This window comes from Camelus dromedarius, chromosome 25 (genome assembly GCF_036321535.1).
Source record: "Camelus dromedarius isolate mCamDro1 chromosome 25, mCamDro1.pat, whole genome shotgun sequence".
Lineage (NCBI taxonomy): Eukaryota > Metazoa > Chordata > Mammalia > Artiodactyla > Camelidae > Camelus > Camelus dromedarius.
Window position 1 is genome coordinate 1,590,368 of NC_087460.1, and position 21,450 is coordinate 1,611,817.

Consider the following 21,450-nt stretch of genomic DNA (forward strand, 5'->3'; position numbering starts at 1 on the left):
AAACTCAACACATAGAAATATTACAAGGCATAATAATCAAAACTAAAAGTATGACAGTATCTTACCAGATGCGAGTTAGAATAATACAAAAAACATAAGGCATCCAAAGCCTAACTCTGCAATTCAACCAACCTCACAGCTGGATTTTCATTCTTCATCAAGTAAACATACACCAAAAACCTTCATTCTCAATTTAAAAAAAGGAAAAGAAAAGGCCTTTCCTGTTAAAACATACATCGTTCCGTTTCTCCATCAGTATTTGAAAATTTGGTAACAAAAGGAGCATGGAATATGAAAACAGCTGGATATTTATGTTAGAAACACAATCTTCTAAAAGGACTTCACAATAATGAGCCATACACATTAGGCAATTCTAAGCAAATGTGTTTTTACATTTGACAGGATTCTAGACTGAGATCTCTGTGGCCCAATCAGATCAAACATTTAGGATGCATCTAAATCCCCAATCTCAAACTGAAATGGGGAAATTTGTTTAATTACTGTAAATCCTATTAAACCAATCTTCTTTGTGAAGTGGAAAGCTCCGGCCTCTGAGGGCGTGGAGGGTGTCAGAACGCACAGCTTAATTAGGGCCCACGGCTGGCTCACTGTAATCTGTTCATTAGCATTCTCCATTCTCTAGATCTCACTGCAGTATTTCACTTTACTTTAAAATTGTACCCTTCGCTTTTTGGACCAAAGTTATACAATTTTAGGATTGTGTGGTAATTACAGTGGGTGCAGGAAGACTGCATTCCTGCCAGCATTGGTGTTTAATTAGGGCAAGGGGTGGAATCTCGACATGGCAGCGCTCGCCCTCCTTCAGCACATATGGTTTTTCTGGCATCGCAGCTCTGGGGACTGTGTCACCTCTGCTGGACTCAAGTGCTCAGTCCCCACCACAGACTTTTTGGAAGATTCAAATATTTTGTCTTTGGATGTAGCTTGATGATTAGAAAGGTTACTGTCATCGCTTTTTATCCATACAGCTTTTAAAAGCACAGCCATAATTAGGCCTGAATTATTTGAAAATAAAGAAGTAAGCCAATAATTTTTTCCTAGTTAAAATGGACATTTCCAAGTTGCTTGATGACAAAAAACTTCTTGGTAATAGGCATATTTTCAGTATCACCAAAAAGGTACACTGGAGGCTAAATTCAATGATAAACTCACTAACCTCAACTTAACACTCAACTTCTACCAAAACCCACTTTAAATTTTATACATACCAAGATGCCTTTCTTCCACCTTAAATCCTTAAATATGAGGAATTAAAAAACTTAAAAAAAAAAAAAGCATCCTGAGGTTAAACTTTCATAAGTGTCAACAGAAAGAACTGCTACTTATTGTTGGTACTTAATAAATTTTATATCATCAATATTAACTTTTTAAAATTAATTTCCATTCTGTACTGTCAACATGTTGACTTGCCTTGTGATTTTTTTTAAGATTGACTTTTTTACCATTTACTATGGTAAATCTTAATGCTACATCCCACACTTAAGTTACAATAGCCTGAATAATTCTGATAATGGATCTTAGAGCATGTGGCAAAATTATATACTCACAAGAATTAAACAAAGATAATACATGCTGAAAGAAAAGACAGGAAGGGAAAGAGAAGCCAGGGAAAAGAAATGAGCTAGAATTGGGGGGAGCAAGCAGATACAGCAACCAGAATAAAAGGCACAAGACCAATCTGGAAAAGGCTGAGAAATGGAGGCCATAAAACACTAAGAAAAACAGGAAAAAGGAAAATAAATGAACAAGAAGGGAAAAAACCTAAAAAAGAAAAGAAAAAGAATGGCTCATTTCATTTATATACATGAATTCAGTTTCACTGACACACAGAATACAGAAAGGTAAATACACACATGACACCAACCTGGTTTTCCTCCTGCACAACTCTGTACTGTTCCTTCCAAACAGTGATTTTGGAAGCTTCGTCTTTCCTCAGGGCTCGCTCTTTCTTCAGCTCTGGGCTCCAGAAGGTCTTGATGCTATTCATGGAAGAACTCAATTTGCTCTCCTTTACTTCCACGTCCTTTCGTAGGAGATCATTTTCCCTTAACACTTCCTTCAGCTGTGTCTGCAGATCCATGATTGTGTTGTCTCTCGCCTGGCGAAGAGAGTGAGGAACAGTGGATGCCATGCTCACTGGGGGGAGGTGATGCTCCCCGAATGCTATGGTGTCACTGGCCACCCCACTGCTGGCTATGTTGGGGCTACTGCCCATCGCTGTCATCCTCACACCGTAAGGCAGACGTCCTCCAGAACGGCCAAGCGTCATGGTGCTTTTAGGTGTTTCTGAACCCACGTTTTCATGGTCACTCAGGTACATAGGGCCGGAAGTGGCATAGGCAGCATTTAAGGACTGGATATTCTCCATTGAAAGGGTCTTCCCACTGCCACCCCCGACACTGCTTCCAGAACTCCCTCCTGTACTGTTGGTTCGACGATGACCCAAGCGAGGGGAACGTGGAAGCCTAGGTGAGCGCCCAGGGCTCTGGTTGCTTGGTTCCACCTTCCCCACCGAGCGAGCACTTCCATACATGGTTGCAAGATGAATTTCAGTGCCAGGAAAGACAGAAAGCAGAATCCGGAACTCTGTGCGATTTCTCTATAGCTGTAAAGTCTGCTCAAGGCTAATGAGAAATAACAGGTCCTCAGCTGTCCAGTCGTGAAGAAATAGCTTACACCATATCTGTAATGGAAAGGTCACACGTTAACTCCTCCAGGAAGAAACACTTCCCCTCTCAGACACTTTTTCATTGTCCCCACTCGAGGGAGAGCCCCTGCGGTTACATTTACTCAAGCATTTGTTTACAGCACAACTTATTTCTTAGTAAACACCATTCTAAAAATATTCAACATGTCTCAAAACTGAATACTGAAACCATACTAAGCAAATGGAAAAGAAAAAGAAATATATCAGATAAGAAGATTGGCAAGAAAAACACAAAACTCAGTGTTTGAATATATGATTTTCTAACTGGAAAATCCAGGATTATCAACTGACAAGTTATTAGAATAACAAAACTCAAAAAATTGGTTAGACACAGATCAATATATAAATATCATGTATTTACATGCAATACATTGTATATGTGCAGTCAAATTGTAATAATTCTACCTAATAAAACTGAAAAATGAAAATAAATAAATATCAATGCTTTCCTGCACATCAGTAATAACAATCTTAATGCATTTTTTAATGCATTTTAAAAAAATTCCCACTCACAACAGCAACAAAACCATAAAAACACTTTGATATAAATCTAACAAAAATGTGCAAGAAGTTTTGGAAAAACTGTAGAACTTCCCTGAACAAAAGGAAAGTTATCCATGTTCATGGATGAGAAAACAGGCACTGCGAGGGTGTCAGTTCTTCCCCAACTACTCTACCTGCCAACGAAACTCTGTACAGGAATTCTTCACATAACTCAACAAGCTGACTCAAATTCAAATGGAAGAGTAAAGGCACAACAACCATCAAAGCAATCTGAAGTAGAAGAACAAAGGAAGATATCTGCTAAAAAGTAAGACAAATTACAGATCCATTAACTTTACTTGCGATACAAAAACATTTTTTAAGCCTCTGAGAATAAGGGTTTTTTTTCTTCTTATTAATTCATTTAGCAGCAAAACTGGACCTGATCTGAGGTCACTTACTGTTTATATGTATCTCACCTAGTGTGATTACTCATGCACTTAATTGGGAAAACAATGTGTATGATTACAGGAAACTGCCTAATGCCCACTGGGCATTATCGGGAAAAATCTAGACTCCAAAACCACATCTGACCCCTAAGATTTCTCATAATGACTCAGAGCCATTTAAAGCTATAGCAATTAAAACTGTATAGTTCTGGTTCAGGGACAGACTCTAAATTATATATGAGTGAGTTTAGTATATGCTAAAAGTAACACTGTATAACAGAGAGGAAAAGACAAATCATTCAATAAATGAGTTTGAACTGCTGCTCTTGGAAAAAAATAAGTTACAGCCCTACTTCACACAGTACACAGAAATAAATTCCATGTACATTAAAGATATAAATTTTAAAACTATTAAATGTACTATAAAATTCACTTAGGCGAATACCCTTGTGAACTTGAATTAAGGTAGGACTTCTTAAATAAAAAACAGGGGGGAGGGTATAGGTTGAGGGGAGGGTATAGTTCAAGAGGTAGAGCACATGTTTAACATGCTGACGGTCCTGAGTTCAATCCCCACTACCTCCTCTAAGAATAAATAAATAAACCTAATTACCTCCGACCACACACACAAAAAAGAGCAAAAACCATAAAGCAAAAAACAACTAATGCATTATGTCAAAATGACAAAATACACCAAAAATTAAAAGAAAAACAAAAACCTAGGTGAAAAATGTATCTAACACATGTATAAAGATCTGTATGCAAAATACATAAAGAATTCCTACCTGGGAAATGCCAGATTTGAAACAGCAGTGGTTAGAGGGGAAGGGGATTTGCCTTCTAAGGCTGGGGGAAAATGCTTGTGGAGGCTTCAGCTTCATTTATAAAGATTTGTACTCATAATACACAAAAACTTGAAATTTTTAAGAAGAAAATATGTTCATATTCTACAAGAAGAATAATTAAGACAAAATTTAAAAACACCAATCTACTTTCTACACTTCTCTCAAACATAAATCAATACAGATCTAAACTAGATCTCTGTGGTTTCCTAGTATCAGTCTACCAAAGAATTGCCTTAGGTCAAATACAGTTTTCACCATATTAAATAATATTTTCCAAAAAGCCACTGTTACATAGAGTTTATTCTTACAAGTGTTTCTTCATTGAAAATGCAATCCAAGTAAATCACATGGTCAAAACCAAGATTTTAAAGGGTCTTTATATTCTAGTCAAACTCGAACAGGTTAAAGATCTTCATAAATAGGAAGATACCGGCAGTCTCACCTCCACTTTAGTGATCCTGTAAAGATCGCCCTCAGGTAACAACAGGCAGGCCAGGAAATATACAGAGCCTGAACCTTCTGTCTCAGAAATAGCAACAGTACAGCAAGTTCGGAAATTGCAATACTCTGTGAGTAATATTAGGAAATTCCCTCCCACAACTAACTGAGCTCAGAAGTAAAAACTCCTTCTTCCCACGATTAATCTGGACTGTAAGGTAGATGACAAGTAATAATCTACATACTACTTGTTCAAGTGAATTCTATTTCAAGATCAGAGGGTTGCAAAGTTTCTTATTTTAAGTAATCTGAGTATTTCTTTAAATGAGAGAGCTATTCATTACCCAGAATCCCTTGAATGATAACAAAGCTAACATACAGTGTCAGGCACTGCGCTAAGAATTTTATAAGATTTAATTTAATATTTATAAGCACCCTACAACATAGATGAAGAAAGTAAGACCCTATAGGTGCTAAGCGACTTACCCAAAGTAAAACAGCTATTGAGTGGTAGGGGCAAGCTCTGAATTAGGTGCCCTGGAGGCTCTTAACTACTCTTTACTCTGCTGCCATTGACATCTCAGTTGTCCACAGGGTATTAAAGGCTTCCACAATTTTAAGGCAGGGTGTCCTGTTAATCCAGCACCCTAAACTTAAAGTTTAAGGCACATCTTAGGTTTTCCTGGGTGTAAAGCTTAAACAATCACATTTATCTCTCTATTGAGGAGAACGTCTTTTTTAAAAGATGGTGTGCAAAAGAACCAAGTAAGTAAAACTAACAAAATAAAGAGTAATAATTCAGAGTCTCGGGAATCAGGCCCTCTTTAAACTGCCACATTCAAGAAAAGAATTCCCAACTGTGCTTTTGTGCAAAACTGCATCTTCATTTAGTCAAGTAACAAAATCACACTAAATAGGCTAAGATCCAGAAACAAAACTCCACATCCAGTTTTCAGCATTAGCAGGTGCGCACACTGTCTGAGCCGCTTTCAGGCCCCACATGTCACTTGCACGTGGAGCCTTTGTTACTTTCAGAACTACATTCATTCCTACAACAAAAGAAGAAAACTCACCAGCTCTATCTGAAGCCCTCACGCTAGCTTCTTCTAATGGCAACTTCAGGGAAGATAGTGTTTAAAGAAAATTAATTTCCTTAAAAAATTTCCCAGACCCACAAACACAATAATTCCTGCACTTTGAATAGCTGACAAAAAAGAATTTTGACAAAATAAAGAAGGTTAAGCTGTATGACTCCATTTATATAAAATTCTAAAAGAATCTATTATGACAGAAAGTCAATCAGTACGCGCCCGGGGTTGGGGCTGAGGGATGCACAGGTAATGAGGGGCTGAGAGGAAACTTGGGGCGACGAAAACGTTCGCTGTCCTGACTGAGGTGAGGCTTCCCAGGCACATACAGGTCAGAACTTACCAAACTATAGTCATTTTTAAATGTTCAGTTTATTGTACATAAACTACACCAAAAAAGTTCAAAAAAATAATTTCACATTCCAAACTCCCCTGCCCCTGATTAATCCAAAGGAAACACCTTCACTGATTATGTACCTGGAGCCCGACTGCTGCTGGAAAACATCGTGCAGCTGCTCAGCTTGAGCCCATAATGTGGCCCGAGTCCCCCATGTCCCTTAGTTAGCCCCTACCTAGAATCCGTTGTGGTTATTTCAAACCTTCTCCCTCTGCTCATCAGACAGAACACATGACTGTCCTGGGTCAGAGACAAAGAACTTATTACTCACAGCACAGCCAGCAGTATGAGCAGCTTGTTACCCTCAAGTCCTACCAGGTGACACAACGGGGCCCAGACAGATGCTACACACGCAGTGGGTTTGCTGAGGAACACTGAGTTTAGGGAATTCGCCACTTCTGCAGAAAGCAATAAGTAAGTCTGACCTCTCCCAATGCGAGACATTACCTCATCCCTCAAGGTGGCTTGCTGCAAACACAAACCTCAGAAATGGCCCAGGTTAACAGCAGTCAGGGCCTTGCATTTAGAGCATGCAGGGAATAAGAAATCCTGGAAGACTCACTCTCCTGACAAGCATCTGTTGTAGTTTCAAGGTACCTTTGTAAATCTTTGATACTCCCTCCCTTCAAGGGGGGAAGCAAAATTCCTCTTCCTCTGAATGTGCATTAGACTTAAATGATTTGCTTCCAATGATGTATCATCTCCAAGACTAACTCATAAAAGACACTGGGGCTTCTTTCTTGGTCATTATCTCGGATCACTCGCTTTGCGGGGAGCTGGCTACCATGTTGTAAAGGTAATCATGCTACCCTACAGAGAGTGCCACACAATGAGGAACTGAGGCCTCCTGCCAAGAGCCACGGGAGATGGCTCGGAAAGGATCCTCCAACCCCGGTCAAGCCTTCCGATGTCCGCACACTCAGATGACACCTTGACTGCAACCTCGTGAAATACCCTGAGCCAGAACCACTCAGCTACACTCTTCTAAGAATTGTGAGACAGTGTCTGCTTTTTCAATCCAGTAAGGTTTGAGATAACTTTTTATACAAGAGATAACTAACACAGTATTGTTTCCTGACACTTCTGTTTCAGGTGTGCATATGCACACACGTGCATACTGGATCACAATTTAAAATGTGTTTCTTTTTGAAAGTTCTAAACAATTCTCAACACCACCGCCAGAATAATCTTCTAATATGATTCTCCAAGTGAGTCAAGCTCCCTGTTACCCCCAAGCCCCAAAGATGACACAGAGGGGTCTAAAGAGAACCCCTCAGGAGGCCCATGAGAGCAAAACTATTTTCATAATACTATGACACTGGCTTTTTCACTGTACATTCTCACAACGTACAGTAGTGTTTTCCTGAGGCTACATGACATGAGGGATTATCCCACTGACAGCTAATGGAATGTGTACTTGTACTCACATGTTTTAAAAATCTCTTCTACTTTCTAATATGGTAAATAGTAACAGACAGAGCCTACATAAACAAAAGCTATTTGGAGTCTTCAGTAATTTGTATGAGTGTAAAGGGATACTGAAATAAAAAAAGTTTAACAACCACTGCTCTAAAATTTAAACATGACATAATCACACACACCTACATACTTCCTTTGATGGCGTCCCAGAATAAGAATCTAAATTCCTTGGCAGTGCATGTAAGACTTTTCATGATTTGGGCCCTGCCTACCTCTCTAAAGACAGGTTTCTTCTTAGTCACTCTCCTTCTCCCTGTGACAACCATGATCAAGTGCCTGCAATTTTCTGAAATCCCATGCTCTCTCTTGCTTCCATGACCTTCCTCTTCCCCATCAACTGGCTCACTACTCATTCTTCCAAACTCAGTTAAATAGTCACAATCCCTTAATTCCCTCAGTCCAATTTAGGTGCCCCTCTTATGGAAACAGGGGCTTTTAAAAATACACTTACTACATATTAGTTAAGTAACTATTTCCTTAAAGGCAAAGCAATGTCTTATCTCCAAAACCTAGTGTAGTGCCTGATACAAATCCATTATGCAATGTTTGCTGACTCCACAACTTAACCTAAATCTAAGTAAAACTCATTAAGATGGTTCTTATACATTCAGAAAGTGATGGTAATCTTGAAATTAGTTTATGAAAATGCAACTAAATGCAATTAAGACAAACATAATGAAATCCTTTTTATCATTTCCCTTATGTTAATAAACTCTATTTTTAAATTGCAACGAAATTCCATAAATTGACAACCTCCTTCTCTGTATTTTTATCCTCTAATATTTTACCCTGAAAATCATAAAGTAACCTACCGAATGAATGGTGAAGATATCAACTTTTAAAAAACAAACTGTTCTTCCTGCATGAATAAAACTAGGAAATTCTGTGGCTAAATCTTAATTCCAAGATAACAGCATAAGCTCAACAGGAACAGACTAATGCCCCTCATCTTCTAAGAAAAAAAAATTTAACTCATACACATACAGAGCAATCCTATGCAGAAAATATTATGCCTATAGGTACATATATGCTCTCAAAACTGAAAAATCTCTATTAAATTAATCTGTCAAGTTAGTATCATAACCAGAGACCTACCAAATATTTAAAATGAGTTGTTTTATCCTGCATTTTGATTTTTTTAATGCTTTAAAATACCAGCACATTTAAATTTCTGCAAGTTTGTCCAGATTTAGGTTTTAAAAAACTTCCTAGAGTCTAATTCTGATAAGAACATTACCAGAAACCTAGTTTATCTTAAATTTGGTGTTTACTAACAACACAGTTCCAACATCAATTGTTCATGCTTCCATACTTCCATAAAAATGTACAATTTTTAGAGCTCTTCAATTTAACCAAAGGAGCATTCTTAACTCAAAAACAGACTGAAAGCCTTAAAATGCTGGGTTTCCCTATCAAGAGAAGGCACAATGTTTCTCAAAAAAGTCAAGAAAACTAAAATTAATTCAGTTTTGGTGACATATAAGCAAAGATTTTTTTTAAAGATATACAAGACAATATTTAAAAGGACTAGGTTTATTGTTAAAACAATTAAGTCATTTTTTTAAAACTCCCCAAATGAAGAGGAATGGCAAAAGTTAAAAATACACTTACAAATCAAAAAGGAACAGTGCTCAGAACATATAGACACAGTAGTTTTTACATTATCCTCCCTAACTCTGTTGCCCCCTGTACTAGAGCGTATTAGTAACACTCTGCTCAAGTATGAAAACAAAAAATGTGACCTGAAATCTTCTCTACAGGTGTGTAAAAATGTGCAGAACAAAAATGCAACACACAGACCTTAAGCACATTTCATCCTAACCAGGCCCGTGTAAAGTAATTCTTACTGTGATCCTGAGGCTCAGTCGTGTTATAATTTGAAGGAAAAGCTTGGGCTGATTCAGCTCCACCACTTACACATATAGCTTTCAACAAATAAATAAATCTCTTTAAGCCTCAGTATCCTCATCCATGAAATGGGCTTATCTTCCTCAACAGATGGTTTAAAAGATCAAATCAGTGAGTAAGTATAAAATATCTGGTTCCTGGTAGATCTTCAATAAATGTCAGTTATCACATGTCTAGGAATTCATCTTACATGTGTTTTCACACAAGTGGGAAAACTGAGTAAGAATCAGCTGCAGAATTCTTTGAAATAACAAGACTCTGGTAATAGCCTATATAATTATGGGAATACTGTGCTGCTATTAAAAAGAATAAAGTTAAGTCTGTAAGTAGCGATAAGAAAAGAGATACAAGACAAAGACACTTCTAAATTCATAAAAAGAGGAATACAAAAATTCATGGGGAAAGGTGGGTTTTCATTTTTCTTTCCTGCACTGACTGAGATTTTAACACAAATATGAATTATTTTTATAATTATAAAGTAATTATAGACCAATACATATACAGATGGCTCATTTGTGACAGAAGTACAAAGGCGACACAGTGGAGAGAGTGAGGCAGTCACGCTCCCACAACAGCAGACCTGGACGGACATCTTCATGCCTGCCGCAGCCACGCCTTGCACTGCAGTTACCTCCCCACAGGGGGACAGGAAGCAGCTTCTCCAGGATTCGCACAGGCCTCTGCTCTTGAGGGGACCCAGAGGAGGAAGGTTACCAGAACAAACAACAGCCACCACTGGTCTCAAGGGCACAAATGGTACTCATCGTCCCCCTCCTGCACTGCTCTAAGCCGCGCCCATCCTCAATCTGCAGGTCTTCGTGGCTTATCTGAAGGCAACCCACACATTTCGTCCTCAAGGGTCTGGGCCTAGCAAGCATGTTCACCTCAGGCCTGGGTTGCTGCACGCGTCCATTCACGGTTAAGATGGGGCAAGGGGTACCAAAAGGTGCCCAGCTGAGCCACCTACGTTCTGCATGTGTTATCCCTGCCCCTATTACGTTCATAATGGTGAAAAATTACAATCTAAGCGCCCAACAATCGGGCACTGGCTATGTATGTTAAGGCACAAGTATAAAACACTATCTGCACAACATCTAAGAGGTTGAACAGTATCCCCCCAAAATTCATGTCCACTAGGAACCCCAGAAGGTAACCTTGTTTGGAAATCAAGTATTTGCAGATATAACCAAGTTGAGTTTATACTGAATTACGTTAGGCCCGAAATCCAATGACTGTTGTCTCTGTGAGGAAAGAGCGATTCAGTCGCTGAGACACACATTAAGATCACGAGAAAACGGAGGCAGAGATCGGAGTGATGCAGTTACAAGCTAAGGAATGCCAAGGATTGCCAGGAGACACCAGAAGCCAAGAAGAGGCAATGAAGGATTCTCTCTAGCTCTGGCCTTCAGAAAGGGCAAGCAGCTACCTACACTGATTTTGGACTTCTTGCCTCCAGAACTGTGAGAATAAATGTCTGTTGTTCTTTGTCATCAGGTCTGTGGTAATTCGGTACAGCAGATCTAGAAAACCAACACACCATTTCATTACAAATGATGCTGTGGCTCTATACTTAACAACAGAGAAAGGTATTTGTGATCTACTGTCAAACCAAAGAGAAAAAAGAAAAAGTTATGAACACAGATTCCACCTAAGTTTGTCTTTTTTTAACATTACAACAGGATGTACTACTCTGGGTAGTAAGATTCTGGGTGGTGATCTCACTTCTTCTCCATATCATAATCTTTTTCTATGAACACATACTGTTTTTATAATCAGGACAAAACAATAAAACTATTTTGGGGAAGGGGGTATAAAAATACCCAACAGAAATGGTGTGACGGCCTAAGCCAAGGCTCTAGATACTAAAAAACTCCCACCACCACTTCTAGAATCAAGCCAGGATGGTTTCCTTATAGCCAAATTCAGTGGATTCTCTTTACTTCTACTGCCGTTGACACTACTGGACACTTCTATCCTGAACTCTCGCCTGGGTCTGATACTCTCCTGGTACTCCGACTCTCTCTCCAAGACAACTCCTTCTTTGTACGTTTTATTGGTATTTTTCTTTCTCTTGCTTGCTGACTGCACTTAGTATGTCCATCTCGGGCCAGGGTTCGTCTGGGTCTCCCGCTGTGGGAGCGTGACTGCCTTCCTCTCTCCACTGTGTCCCCTCTGCACTTCTGTCACAAGTGAGCTGACCGTATATATGCAAGCCTGGGGAGTGGGAGAAGGGCAATGACTGCTTATAGGCTTTTAGGTTTCTTTTTGCAGTGATGAAAACAGTCTGCAATTAGGTATTTTATGGTATGGTTGTACAACACTGTGAATATACTAAAAATTACCAAATTGTGCACCTTAAAATGGTGGATTTTGTGGTTTATGAATTGTATATCAATTAAAGATGCTGAAACAAAAATGAAAAAGCACGTAATATAGAGAAATTATCTTGATTCTCAGTGAATGTGGAGGGAGAAAACAGAGGGTATTAGAATTTGGGGCTGTTATCAAATGAAAAATGACCCTCCAGCCTCATGTCCCCCACCCTCAATTTGAAAATATGTATCAAAATGAACTGCTTTTATTGATGATGATGATGTGTCATGTCCCTTAAACATACTGGGGTTGAGAAAATTAAGGATCATCAACAGATTGAAAAGAGACAAGACTGAATAGGCAAGGAGGCTGTTTAGGAGACTGCTGTGATGGTACTGTTCACACAGGGTGAGTTTGCAGCTGTAGAGATGGAAATGAAATATATTAGGAAGGTAAGAATTGATGGTGCACAGTGACTGGTCAATGGAAGTTGAATAGAGGAATGAAAAGGAGGAATCAAAATGAATTCTGTCAGCATAGGGCACACAGGAGGAGAGGGACATATTTTAGGGAAAATATGTTTAGTTAGAGCCGTTGAGCTGCCTATGGGAAATCTTGGCAGATATGCACACTAAGTAGTTGGTCATATAAGTCTGCAGCCCAAGGGAGAAGCCAGAGTTGGGAATATTGATTGAGAAAACCTAAACGAAACTAAGTACCTATTTAAAATAGGTAATAGCTGAAACCAGCTGTGAAACAATGGCTGTGGGTGGGGTTGCCCGTGGAAAGTAAAACAGGAGACAGGAACGTGTTTGAGGCAGAGCTCTAAGGGATACACAGTGTTTTAAAGGCAGGCAGAGGAAGAGGAGCCAATAAGATGTATGAATAATCCTACCATAAACATTTGTGTGCAAGTTTTTATATGGACAAATAAATGTTTGCAATTTTCTTGGGTATAGAGTGGAACTGTTTGGGCAATATAAAAACTTTTTAACTTTTTAAGGGAACATCAAACTGTTTTTCCAAAGCATCGGCAACATTACACATTCTTAGCAGCAACCCATGAGGGGCCCAGTTTTTCCACATCCTCACCAACACTTGTTACTGTACATCTTTTTTATTACAGCCATCCTAGTGAATATAAACTGTTATTTTACTTGATGTTATGACTCTTCATTTAAATAGTAATATTAAAAAATTATAAGCATATTTGGAACCAAATATATTTAGTGTCCACGCAATACTATGTGTTATTAATATATTTAACCTATGACACTTAATATTACTATTAAATGAGTAACATACGCATGTAGAAACAAAAATTCAAATGATAAAAAGTAAAAGTCTTTCTCCACTGAGTCCTCCTCCTTGGAGATAACTACTTTTGACCATTCTCCTTTTAATTCTAATGGTTACCTCCATAACTCTAAATTATTTAACTCCTAATCACTAAAATTAATCTCCATTAACTCTGAATTATTTCTTCATAACATTTACTACCATATAATATGCAATTTGTTTCACTCCTCTGTTCTGTTTATTGTCAGTGCCCTTTACTAGAATGAAGACCCCATGAGAACAGTAAATTTTCCCTTGTCTGTTCACAGCTGTACCTCAGCTCCTTAGAATGGGGCCTGGTACACAGAAAGCGTCAATAAATGTAAATTTATATAAGAATAAGTATTTCTTTCTCAATTTACCTAAGTATTTTTTTTTATTAAAGTATAGTTGATTTATAATGTTGGGTTAATTTCTGGTGTACAGCACAGTGACTCATTTATGTATATATACATTACAAGGTACTGAATATAGTTCCCTGCGCTATACAGTAGGACCTTGTTGTTTATCTACTTTATATATAGTAGTATCTACAAATCCTAAGCTCCAAATTTATCCCTCCCTACTCCCTTTCCCCTCTGGTAACCATAAGTTCGTTTTCTATGTCTGTGAGTCTGTCTTTGTTTTGAAAGTAAGTTCACTTACAGGTTTTTGTTTTATTTTTTTTTTTAGATTCCACATACAAGTGATATCTTACGGTATTTTTCTTTCTCTTTCTGGCTTACTTCACTTAGTATGACGATCTCCAGGTCCATCCATGTTGCTGCAAATGGCCTTATCTTACTCTCTTTCACGGCTGGGTAGTATTCAGTCTTCTTTATCCAGTCGTGTGTTAATGGGACATTTAGGTTGCTTCCATGTCTTGGCTACTGTAAATAGTGCTGCTATGAACACTGAGGTGCATGTATCTTTTTGAATTAAAGTTTCCTCCAGATATACATCCAGATTTATTTAAATCTTTAAATACATTTTGAGTCTCTCTCCATAAAAGGTGAGAAATTTTGTTCATAAATCTCTTTTCTTCCCAATTTTATTGAGTTACAGTTTACTCTGATTTTTCTAATGGTTATCTTTATTAATTTAAACTAATTTACATTAACTTCTGGTTTTTTTCCCTCTGTAAAATGTAAACTTTTAACTTCCCACCACCTACCTCAGTATATGATGAGGAATCTGAGTTCCAGCATATCTGGCTACCTCACATTAATCCACCTTTGGCATTACTTTTATGTCCTACAGGTGTATGACATTTATTTTCTGATCTACAACTTTCTCTTCTTTGTCTACAAATCAATTCTGAAAACAGAAAGTCAATAAACAGTTTACATTATGATGGTAATATAAACAATACTCACTGCAGAACCAGGTAGTAACGGAAGCTAAAGACAACCCATAATTTTGCTGGTTCCCATCCTAGGATTTACTACAATTTACAATTACTTTCTTTACATGTTTTGTCTGTATTTCTCACTACACCATACTCTATGCAAATAGGATTTTTATACACTCACACCCCTTGTTCATTACTGTATCATACACAGCCCTCACTACTATACCTGGTAGACAGTATGCACTCAATAAGTGTATGTTTATAAACAGATGAGTAGATCTGTGGAAGGAAGGGGAGGGAAGAAGAGACGAGGGAAGGTCAGGCCATCAAGGATATCAAAACCAATCTACTTTAGACACTGAGTATCTTTATATAACGTCCATCTTCCAGCATCAACCTGAGACAGAGTTAAAGTGGAAGGAAATGAATCTACATATCCTATGAGATCTATCAGTCAAGCAAATGTCAACGAAAGGTTAAGTTAGAATAAAAAAATGGTATCCTGTTTCTGTAACTATAAAATTTTTACAAATTCTATTGCTTTTAATAACCACATTTCTCCTATTTTTAAAACTCTTCTATACATGGGGGCGCTGGTGGGAGGGGGGTGGAATTTTGAGTTTTCCTCCCTTAGTTCTTTAGTACAGTTCCTTCTGAAATGCTTCAGTCTTAACTGCTAAGCAGAAAAATGCTTTTTCTATCCCTTCACCAGAATATATAGATGGCCATAAAGAAGCAGTAATAGTGAGAGTAATCCACTTCAATGCCTCCAAAAGGAACCAGGGAAATAAATGCTGCTGAGACAAAACAGAAAAACACGGAAGGTGGAAGAGTAACTGGCGATCAAGTCCCTGTGATCCAAGGTTTTTCTTAACAACCTAAATCCTACTTCTCATATTCATTACCGTATCTCCTTGAGTTCTTGAAATAAAACAGCAATAACAAAGCTGAGTTCAGACCTGGCCACGACTACACAGTCACAGCACAAAGCTTGTCATCTAGGTCAGAAAACCACAAAGAGAAGAATACTAGAAAATTCCAGGATCATTTTTCCCTACAAGGAAGGCACTAGTCCAAAAATCTACACACACAGTGGGAGAGAACAGCCCAGTCCCACCCCACAGACACCCACATATGCGCACTCCGAATCCCGGAACATCCGCAGGGGCTTAAATACAATACCCTCCACAATGATTGGACGTCAGCCTTTCATTCTCACTCTTCCCACAGAGCTTCAAGCATAACATATAACTGCAAACAGCAGTCTCTCCCTCTTTCCTCACAGATTTGAAGGGTAATAACAGCTCTCTACAACCACAGGAGCTCCAAATATTCGTAAGTCAAAGGAAAGCAGAAAATCCTTTAATAGCAACATAGTAACCTACTTCAAATTAATTACAACTGCAAAGGCTGACACAGATGTGCTATGAGATATTTATAAAGTGCACTAGAAAATACACATCGCCCATTAGCTATTTAAAGCTTTACATGTGAAATTCTGACCTAAATCTCAAAATCACTAGCCCAACCTGCTGTGATGGATTATACTGTCACTAATTAGCATCATTTTCGGCAAATGAGTTAAATATTTTTAAACACTGTATTTCAAAAATTTTAAGATTCTGTTCATTTTGTTAAAGGATTAAAAATGTCACTAGGGACAAGAAATGTGCTATCTTTAGCACTCTATGAAAGATTAACAATAGACCAAAATTTTAAAATCCAATTCAAGTACAATTTGGCGAAACTATCAAATAAATTTTAAAATATGTATACCTTATGACCCAGAAGTCTCACTTTTAAAATTATTCTCTGTAATGGGGGTGGGTATAGCTCAGTGGCAGAGTACATGCTTAGCATGCACGAGATTCTGGGTTCAATCCCCAGTATCTTCATTAAAATAAATAAATAAACCCAATTACCTCCCATCCACCCCCCAAATTATTCTCTATAAAAGATATATTTCACGGGTTCAAGGATATATGTGCAATGATGTTCAATTACTGTATTACTTTGTACCAGCAAAAAGAGAGAACTTAAATTTCCACCACCAAGAGCTTGGTTAAGTAAATTACACCTCCAAACTATAAAATAAAATACTGCTGTTAAAATTTTTTTCTCAAGTAAATCTCTGTATGTGACAATTTCTATAAAGACATCTATGACATACTGTGAAGCGGGGAAAAAAGCAAATTACAGAAGAATTGTATAATACAGTCCCATCAATAGACAAAAATATAGACGTGTATTCGCACATAAAAAGAAATGATTCGGACAGTAAGAAGCTGTTAAAAAAGGTCAGATGGAGCCACTTTTTCCTTTGTGCATGTACTTCTTTTTTCCTTTTCCATTTGTTTTAACAGTGAGCATGTATCACCTTTACTCAGTCTCACTACAAACTAAGGCCCTCAACCATTCAACACTATTATATAGCAATTAATGGGTGAGGCCCCACACTGACCAAGTCTCTGTGATTAGTAGGAGGTTAAAAACAACCCTACAAATTAAAGAAGGCACAGATGTCTGCTTCCACCCTCAGCATGTGACATACAGCAGTTTTGCTAACACCAGGCATCAGGCTGTATGACTTGATCTGATTCTCCTGGAGACCAAAAATTATAGAGCTGAGGCTAAAGCAGCACTGTTTTGGTGACATGCCAGCCAGCCAGAGCGCCTCTGCTAGGAGCAGCCATGACACTTAATACTGTCACAACTGCCATTTAATTCTTTTTTATAAAGGGGTGAGAAGGTTGAGTAACTCAGCTACAATCAAGTTAACTGTGGTTTGTAATAATTCTTATCAATCAGTTAATCAAGTTAATTGTAAGGTCTATCAAAGTTCTCACCACGACAAGGGTCTTGTCAAGCAGATACTTAGAGCAAACACAAGGTTATTAACTAGGGCTGTTCTCTCCTGGTATCAGCGGCCTGTGCCACTTAGTTCAAGAGTCACATCCCAGGTTGTGCAGCCTTCCCCACTGGTTCCAGTCCTCACTGATACCTGATTTCTTAAAAGACTAACATATTACATTGTGTGGATGGCAGTTATGTTATCTTCCATTTTATACCACATCTCATACTACGTTACAATCAGTGCAACAAATGCCACCAGACTGACTAAACTGAACAAACACACTGAACACGTGTTTACATCCATGCACCTCAATTTCAGAAACATCTGAAAACCCCCCAATTTTGTAATTAATTTGGTGGCAAAAATCACACCTCAACTGATACTGAAATACCAACGCGTCTGGTGAAGGAATCGGAAGGTGTCCCCACCTTGCTTGGAAAGTCAGACAACATACAGTATACTCATTATATCACCTTTCCAAAATCACAGAAATCCTGCCCCAAAAGATCCTGGATATAGACCTGCATTACTGGGTAAGATTAAACATCCACATCATTGTTGGTAGAGACATTTATAGTCAAGGAAAGCTAAGCAAAAAGATTTTTCATTCTATAATAATTTTATTTCTTAAACTAGGTTTTAAGTACACAGGTATTTATTAATTAGACAATTATATCCTTTTACATGTCTGAAACATTTCATAAATTTAAAAGTTTAAGTGAAAAATTATAAGTACCTAATGTTTTATTTTCTTCCTTAAAATAATAAAAGCATTTGTATTCAAAGTGTTTGTTTTCGTCCTTAAAAAAATAAGAGCATTTGGGAAAAAGCAAGTTCAAAAATGGCTATGTTACAGGTCTTAAAAACATTCATACCTTTTGATCCAGTAATTCCAAAAAGAGGAAACCAATTTACTTAAATGATCCAAAATGTAGAGAAAACCAGCTATGTTACGACTTATGATATACCAGCTTTATTAGTACTCATTCAACTGGGAAATGTTTAAGTGAAATCTTTATGATTTAACATGCCATCTACAAAAAACACTTACAACCAATGTGTGACATAAAAAACGTTTATAATTTTTTAAGTAAGTGAAAGTGGATATACATTTGATGTACAGTATACTCTCAATTTTGCAAATACAGCTGACTCTTGAACAACATGGGTTTGAACCGCACGGGTGCACTTATCCATGAATTTTTTTCAGTAGTAAGTACTACAATATTATGCAATATGTGGACGGCTCAATCTACGGACACAGAGGAACCCCTGCCTAAATCTGAAGGGTTTGTTGTATCTACACCAGTCAAATCAGTCAGGCGTAGGCCTTGCTGACTGGAAAGAGAGCCCAGAGAACCAGGAAGGAAAACAGAAACATGATCTCAAGATCCCAAAAGAAGTGAGAGTTCCACTCAGGAGGGAGTAAGGAGGAAGAGGTCAGCTGTGTCAAACATGCTACCTTGGGCAATCTTGAAAATGGCTCTGAATGATGTATTCTCTTGAGTATTCATGCTCGTGCGGGATCCTCCCTTGCATGAGCTGGATCTAGTGACTCCCTTCTAATGAACAGCATACAGCAAAAGTGATGGAATACCACTTCCAAGGTTAGGTTAGAAAAAGACTCTGGCGAGTACCTCTCCTCCTCCTCCACGGCTCCACAGAGCTCTCAATCTAGAAGCAAGGTGCCATATTGCAAATAATCCTATGCAGAGACCCAAAATGCAAAGTGAGTGATTTCTCCATCAAACAGCCAGCCAGGATCTCAGGCCTGCCAACAGCTATATAAGTGAGCTGGAAGCAGACCCTCCCCCAGTCGATAACCAGTCCTAGTCAACATCTGATTGCAGCCTTATGAGTGACCCTGGATCAGACACACCAAAGCCAGATGCCTGACCCAAAGAAACCATGAAACAATAAATGTCTGTCGCTTTAAGTTAAGTTTGGGTATAACCTGTTGAGTAGAAATGGACAACTGGTACAGCTGCTAAGAGGTTAAATAAAAGGATAGAAAAACAGCCAGTGTATTTAAAGAAAGACACGAGTAATCCCAGTAAAACAGTTCCAGTGAAATTACAGAGACAGACACAAGATGGAAATAGACTGAGAAGAAAACTGCAGCTGAAGAAATGGAAATGTAAAGCAAATGTAGACAACTCTCTCAAAAAAGTTTGGCTGTAAGGCAGAAAGCAACTTGCAGCAAGAGGCAGAAAAAGTATGAAGTTGGAGAAGAGTTTTTTGTTAAGATGAGAGAGACTTCTTTTAAATTTAAAGTTTAAATGATGAACCCAACTGGGTGGGGGAATATACTCTCAAGGAACTTCATTCCACCATCAAAAAACTCCTCTGAAAGTTCTCACTACCTCTCCGCCTTCACTGAGAGCGGCTTTCCAGGGACACCTCTTCCCAGGTAGCCCTTTCAAGTGGAGGCTACAAAGTCTCTCACACGCCACACCCAATACTGGGACCGAGGATAGTACCCTTCTTTGTCCCACTGCCACCTCCAGACCACTGCTCCTAGACCCTCATATAAAATCCCTGTTACTCTGCTTCTCATGCTATTCAGCAACACACTCTTCTACCTCCACCTCTTCACTATCAGCAGTGACCACTTGCACAAGCTCCACACTCAGTGAGGATTTGCTGGCAATTCATCCACATTGCCACTATCTTCTATGCCACTATTCCTGGATCATTTCAATACTATATCCAACTGCATAAGGCTTCTAACGTCAGGTCCTCAAACCCATCATCTTCACTAAGCAACTCTTCATTCTCTGGGGATAGCCATTTACAACCAGTTGTGACTTCACTAATTGTATCATAACTCATTCATTCATCAAATATTTGTAACTACCTATTATTTACTCAGTAGAGAACACATGTCCCTGTTCTCATGAAATCGAGGACATAATTTTTCATATTTCCCACAAGACAGCATGAAAAGATCTATCTGAAGTCTAGACAGATTACAAGTACTATATTTCCTTTATTTATCCATCTGGGAACCATGTCAATTCTAGGAAACTAGAGTTATTGTCTGATATGACCCAGAGAATCCATGCTGTATTCCAGTGAAGACATTTCCCCAATAAGGCTTCTAAAACAACTTTTTAAATAAATTATTCAAAAATATTGCCAGAATTCAATGTTAGATATATCAATCTGTAACGTGCTGCCCAATACAGTAGCCACCGGTCACAGTGGCTATTTAAATTAATGAAATTAACAATTCAGTCACACGAGCCACATTTCAAGTGTTCGACAGGCCTATGTGACTAGTAGCTACTGTATTTCACGGTGAAGGTACAGAACATTTCTATCATCATAGAAAGTTCTACTGGACAGTGCTGGTCTAAAGTTTTTGATATTCACTTCCTTTTTCCCAGGAAAAGGTTAAAATGACAGGTGTCATTTTCCAGTCTCCTGAGCACTCCCTGGGGCTCTGAAATACGCTCAGGAATTCCATACTTCAGGATCATCACCACCATCATTAACGCCACCAGCAACAAAATCACCACCCTGACCACCCTCACATCGTCACCAGGGCAGCTGATTTTTACTGAGCACTGACTACATCCCAAGCACTTCACTAGAGCTTTATGAGCATCATCTCATTTATTCTTCACAACAATCACATGAGGTAGGACTATTATTCTCATCTCATGGATGAGAAAATTAACTGAGTTTTAGTTAATAAAGTAACTCATTCAAAATTATATAGCTAGAAAGTGACAGCAATCCACAGACAATCTCAATTAATAATACAATCATTCCACCTTTTTACGACAACATACTTT

At 38.3% G+C, this 21,450-nt stretch overlaps 1 protein-coding gene across 14 annotated transcripts in view; it reads right to left on the bottom strand.

Moving 5' to 3' along the window:
• ERC1 (ELKS/RAB6-interacting/CAST family member 1) overlaps positions 1-21,450 on the bottom strand; it is a 289,429-nt gene that overhangs the window by 263,837 nt on the left and 4,142 nt on the right. For 13 of the 14 annotated variants that reach the window (XR_010377761.1, XM_064478870.1, XM_064478865.1 and 10 more), the window contains one exon: positions 1,886-2,704. Coding sequence is in view for 13 of the 14 variants with exons in the window: in XM_064478870.1 (XP_064334940.1) it covers positions 1,886-2,554 (669 nt within the window). In the remaining variant the exon portion in view is untranslated. Of the gene's footprint in view, positions 1-1,885; positions 2,705-21,450 lie in introns of those variants that run through there. The other variant, XM_064478873.1, reaches the window with a different exon arrangement.